Source organism: Aulonocara sp. 'chitande type north' Nkhata Bay, linkage group LG19 (genome assembly GCF_057382095.1).
Source record: "Aulonocara sp. 'chitande type north' Nkhata Bay isolate Kocher_YH1m ecotype deep benthic linkage group LG19, A_spYH_male_GT1.1, whole genome shotgun sequence".
Classification (NCBI taxonomy): Eukaryota; Metazoa; Chordata; class Actinopteri; order Cichliformes; family Cichlidae; genus Aulonocara; species Aulonocara sp. 'chitande type north' Nkhata Bay.
The window spans coordinates 18249639-18255638 of record NC_141362.1 but is presented as its reverse complement, the minus strand read 5'-3'; the positions used below and the strand labels follow the sequence as shown (position 1 = coordinate 18255638).

At 40.5% G+C, this 6000-nt stretch overlaps 1 protein-coding gene across 1 annotated transcript in view; it reads right to left on the bottom strand.

Annotated features, from left to right (window-relative positions):
• Positions 1–464: 464 nt before the first annotated feature.
• Positions 465–6000, bottom strand: part of atp6v1c2 (ATPase H+ transporting V1 subunit C2) — a 13723-nt gene continuing 8187 nt past the window's right edge. Inside the window, exons 8-15 of the mRNA XM_086274392.1 lie at positions 5649–5740; positions 5450–5545; positions 5300–5368; positions 3216–3308; positions 3037–3124; positions 2863–2960; positions 2659–2782; positions 465–854 (exon numbers count right to left, since the gene is read on the bottom strand). Of these exons, the coding sequence (XP_086130518.1) occupies positions 765–854; positions 2659–2782; positions 2863–2960; positions 3037–3124; positions 3216–3308; positions 5300–5368; positions 5450–5545; positions 5649–5740 (750 nt within the window). The 3' untranslated portion in view covers positions 465–764. The remainder of the gene's footprint in view (positions 855–2658; positions 2783–2862; positions 2961–3036; positions 3125–3215; positions 3309–5299; positions 5369–5449; positions 5546–5648; positions 5741–6000) is intronic.

Here is a 6000-nt window from a genome sequence, read left to right as displayed (position 1 = left end):
CACAAATGCCATATTAAACGCAGACTACTTTAGACCCGGAAGTAGGATTCGTCGCGTCATCACTGAACAACCGGATATATAGATGACAACCGGAAGGAGCGTGTTTGGAGGCGTGGTCCCGCTCCTGAAATTCCGATACATAATCTCCAGAATCCAGAAAAACACTATGGAGTTGAAAATGAGCAGAACGGCCCCACTTTAAGATTTTGAGACTTGCAACACATGAACATTCTGATCTAAATTGGGTCACAAGTGATGTTTTTATACAGATTCATGAATCCATTCTCTGGATAATGCATTTCTAAATGTACTAGGCTGTCTTGCAGAATAACAGGCAATGGTGAATGAAGAAATCCATTTTATTTGTGCAAGCTGTAAGATTTCTAGAAATAATGTGCTCACCTAAAATGTTTGAAACCGACATTAATATTTACAGTACATATAGTTTTAAAATGAATCCCTGAAAAAAAAATCCCTCTGATATTACACATATTTTAAGGTTTTCCACAATTCCATGTGCAGCACATGACAAACACAGGACACGTGCAGCTTGCTTTGTGGTGAAGACAACCCAAGGATTATTTACACCTTCCTGTATTTACACCTTACATCTTTCTCCTTTAAGGGAAATGTTGAAAACAATATATTTATATTCTCCGGTTTTATTTTAGCCATCGGGGTCTTTATGTTTCTGGCTGTGAGTGACTGAATGGGAACAAACCACAGCTTGTGGGTGCTTGCTCTTTCAGTCTTGCTGTTGACAGCTAGCTGATGTCCAACACGTTGGTGCTGATATGAAAGCAGATGTAGGAGAAGTACTCCTGCTGACAGAGTCCTGGGATGTCACAGCTCACCTGTTTGCAGATCAGACACAGAAAACAGTCACGCACACACTGAACCAGCAGCAGTGTTTCACTAAATTCAGCTTGAGTTTGTATGTTTTTATTATTTCCTTTTTCTCTCTGTTGTCTCGAAGGTCACGAGTGAACTTGACTGAGAGATATGTTATTTCCTGCTGACTGCTGACAGGTTCTTCCTCACTCAGACATCAACAATCTGGGAAAGCACTTCACTTGTTGGTCTGTCACTGGTCTTATATAACGATACAATTTTACCCAATAAACTATTTGCAATAATTCTGTCATGTTCTTGGGTCTTTTGCCGTTTTTTGGTCATTTGGGTTCTGCTGTTGTTAAATATCTTCAGTTTATTTCTTAGTTTGTTCCCGTGTTTAGTTACTTCCTGTTTTATTTTATTACTTATTTGTCTCTAGTGCTTTGTATTAAGTTTCACATCCCTTGTCTCGTTGCCTCAGTTGGGTTCAGCTGTCCTCCCAGGTGTCTCTTGTTTGCATTAATCACCTTGTATCCATATTCCTTCAATTTGTGTGGGGTCTTCGTTTTGTTCTCCCTCATGGTTCTGTGTGTGGCCCTGCTCTGTTTCACTAGTTATTGGATTTCTCATTCCTGTCCAGCTTTTATTTTCTATTTTGTATGAGTGCAGCATTAAACCTGTGTTTGACTTTATTCCTGTCTCCTGTGTTTCTGCATTTGCATCCAAATCCTGCCTGCAGCAGATGCACATCATGCACAATTAATTTGTGAAAACATTTAGCTTTAAGTTATTTGTTGTTGCTTGAGTCTTGATTTCAAAATGTTTAATATTTTTAACCTAAAAAAAACACAAAAAAAACAGGCTACATGAAAAGGTTCAGGTAAAAATTTACATTTTACATCACCAAGCAGCAAAATAACTGTGCACATTGAGGAAAGTGCTTACAGTCAAACCCAGAGAAGTAAAAGCTGTTACAACAGTTAAAAGGGGTCCAAGAGTACACTACGAATGTTCCACTGTTCAAAAATGAAATCTCATACTTCTGTCTGTGCTACTTTTGTAGAAACACTCTTATTTAAAAAGTAAACTACAGCAAGTTTCCAATCAAATTAAATAGCAAATAATTCAACTGTTATGAGATTGCATATTGTTGAAAAAAATAAGGTTTGAAATTTTTAAATAATGTCTACCTGCAAAAAGCTCATTTTTAGTTTATCAGGATTAGTTCAGGCAGGCCATCAAGTCGAGCACTCCCAGCAAATGAGCTCATCTGTAACACAGTGCAGATCAGATTCTCCTACGTATCTATTTGATAAGCTGATTTAACCTGGCCACAGTTGTTGTGAGCCACCTTGCTGCCTAACTCTACCCAAACTCATAATTTTGAGGCTCTGTTTGATTTACTGAGTCACACAAAAGCTTCACTTGGATACACCATGTTTCCCATTAGTGTTAACAGTTTTTTTTAAAGAACAACATTAAGGTGGACATTTCATCTTTTACTAAGGAAAGTATCATGGGTATGTTTGCAAAAGACAACACAATGAATACCGTACAAAATGGCCCAGATCATTCCTTCCACTAATTTTCAGATATCTGTGTCTGTGTGATAAATCTATGTAGCACACAACTGACGAGGCCAGCATTAGATGACAACTTCATGCTTTCATCCATATATGGTCCCTCCCAGCTTCAACAAACAAGATGTTGTCAGTTAAATCCCTCAATTTGTGGCTTTTCCAACTAATGTTGGTGCATCCATCTTCTGTATGTCTGTGCTTTACATTACTATAATGACAACATTATAACACTATGGCTTCTTACATCAGTAATGCTGGCGGTGGGGTCCAGATGCACAAACAGTGAAGCGAGTTCTTCTTTGAGTTTCTTCGAGTGCTTCCTGTCAGTCTGCAGAAGAAGAGCCTGATAATTCACAGGTAACCCATACCTGAAAGGCAATATCATCACATGAATCAATCGCGAGCCTTCTTCACGAAAAAAAAATCATCACTGTCATCAGGTGCCGACCTCAGGACTGATTCCACAAACACCCGCAATGCTTTCAAGTGAATCCAGGCAACAAACACTTCACTGAAATTCACCTTCAGCCAGCGTACAAAGATTCCCTGTGAAAGAGAGAAGCGCATTAATAAAACATAAAAAAAAAAAACCTTCAGAGAGTGTGTGTAATGTTTGACTCACATATTGCTCCTTTTTGTGAAAACTAAGCTGCATAATCTCCCGCTGTTTCTGCTCCTCCAGATCAAAGCTGTAGTCCCGCACAAAGAACCTGTGTGGACCAGAGGCTACACTTTGGTAATTCAAACAGACAACACAGATTTGACTATATTGGGTGTTTTCTGTCACACCATCCTGCTTACTTGCTTTCCTGGGCTTTGGCTTTGAATTCACACACAGCTCTTTTGAAAAGTGTCACTGAGAAGACTCCCCCCTCTCCGTTCTCATACAGCTTCCTGACAGTCACATAAGACAACAATAGAAAAGATGTAGCAACAAGGTAAAAGACAACAAGGAGTAAGTCAAGTAGTGTTTACTTGCATTTGAACTTATTGCTGCAGGTTCATTTCAAGTCTGTGTTTATTAAGCCAATATAAAGCGCCTTGAAGCAACTGTTGGCGCTATATAAATAACGCTGAATTGAATTATATGGAATTTGTCATGAGTCCTTAACAGACTGATCACAATGTAATAGCAGGTTGATAGGATTTACATGGGCAAAATCAGGTTCACTGTAAGAAAAACACTCATCGGCCACTTTGTTTGTCATGGTCCTGGGCCATGTTGGCCCAGTGTTCTTAGTTTCCTTGTATGTTTGTATTTTATTCCATGCTTCCCCTGCCCATTATGTCTGAGTTCTCCCCGTGCTCTCTCTTCCCCCTGTGTGCCCTCTATGTATTTATGAGCCCTCGTCCCCTTTCGTGTTTATTCCATGTCTCCCCTGCCTGTTACGTTGGTGTTCTACTCGTGCTCTCTCTCCTCCTGTACTTCCTGTTTCACCTCTCCCGTCAGTGTTCAGTTCACCCCGCCCTGTCTCGTTATGATTATCAGTGTCACCTGTGTTCCCCGTGTGTTCCCACTTCCCTCGTTAACCCTCTGTGTATTTCTGTCTGCGTCTCCCTCTGTTCAGTGTGACGTCGTCCCTCATGTTGTGTGGATCTCCCTGTGTCTCTCTGCGTATGTTAGTTTACTTTTCCCAGTTTAGTTTTGTATTTCCTATGTTCTGCCATTCCAGCATTAAAGCTGTGATTTTGAGTTCATCCCTGTGTCTGTGAGTTTTGCGTTTGGGTCCTCCTCCTGCCTGCCACACAGCCGAGCCTTGACAGTGTTAGGTAAACCAAGTAGTAGGGTCAGAATTTGGCATAAACAACATGAAAGCATGGATCCATCTTGCATTGTCATCAGGCTTGTGGTGGTGGTGTAATGGTGTGGGGGATATTATCTTGGCAAACTAACTGAGTATCATCTGAACACCTGTTGCTGACCATGTCCATTGCTTTATGACCACAGTGTACCCATCTGCTGATGGCTGCTTCCAATGCTTGCATGACAGTGAGTTCACTGTACTCAAATGGCCTCCACAGTCACCAGATCTCAATCAAATAGAGCACCTTTGGGATGCAGTGGAATGAGGTTTTGCATCATGGATGTTAGCTGACAAATCTGACGCATGTGCGTGATGCTGTCCTGTCAATATGGACCAAAATCTCTGAGAAATGTTTCCAGCATTTTGCTGAATCTACACCAGTACAACAAGTTGTACCTAATATAGTGGCCAGTAAGTGTATGAATGTTACAAAAACTAAGATGGAATGTGGAGTGTTATTTTCTAGAAGTTAAACAATTATCAATTTAGCTGTCTAGGCCTTATACTGACAAAAGAGTGTCTTACAAGTGATAAGTAGATTTCTTGGATCAGGGGTGCCTCCAAGGGGGGCAAAGGGGGCACTGGCCACCTCCCAAAATTTGCTGGCCCCCCCAGTGGCTCTTCCTGGCAAGATTGTCCTATGTTGGTAACAATTTTAACAAACATGAGCACAAGTGATAGGAAGACACCCTACATTGAGTTGAAACATTAACTTGCGATTTATTTATGCATATACAATTTTTGTCATTGGTATTGTGTCACTTGGTATGACCCTCACAATTTCCCCTTCCTGTTTTGGATGAAATTATTTTTTTTATAGAAATTGGATTATTTCCTGCACGTCAGCTATGACAAAGTTATTTTTTTCATGTCAACTTTAACATTTTACTTGTCAAAAAAGACATTTTCTTTTCGCTGCTGCAGATCCAGGCCAAAAGACTCTTACTTTCTGCCGGTAATGAAACACCTGCGGTTACTTAGCCTGACCTTTTGGATGCTGAGAGCAGCTACCGGTGCACTTGTACTTGGATCGAGTAGAATTGTTTGTCTCATGGCCAAGAGTGCATAAAGACAGCTCACCTGCTCGACCGCGGAACCACAAATTTTGACAACGACTCGTAACTCCTCTCCCATTGCGAGTAGCTCCCTCTGTGACCAGAAAATATGCAGAAACAAACATTTTAATATTAAGACTATCCCAGAAAAACATAGTCATGTTGTGTCACTGACCGGGCCACCACTACCAGCAGAGTGGTGAGGTACTCTGAGACCACCAGGTCTTCTTTCCTCACGACATCATTCAGACTGCAAGTTTGTAAATTGCCACTGCAGAGACAGAAATTCCACTTTAGTATGTAGATATGTAAACATGCATATCTATAGATAATGTAGGAATTTATTTCTATTTAATATAACTAATGTTTCTCACTCTAGTTTGTGCTCGAGGTTTTGCAAGCTCGCTTTCACACTGTTGTACGCTGCAGAACGTGATTTTAACTCTGCCTCCACCTGCGAAACTTCCTGAAACACATGCAGGTGTTAAAACTTGGGTAGGCAACATGTTTCTACCATCTGAGAGGGAACTAGAATCATGTAGCTGCTTCAGAATTTGTTTTCAGCCTTTGGAAAAGCTTTGGTTTTTGCCAAACGTCTTTTCAGAGTTTATAATTTGAATAAAGTGTTGGAAATGGTTAAAAACAGAGGACTTTGAAGTGGAGGAACAAAGTCTGAATTAAGTGTGATGTCAAAAATCAGCAGTGACTTGTTCTGGTGGACAGAGC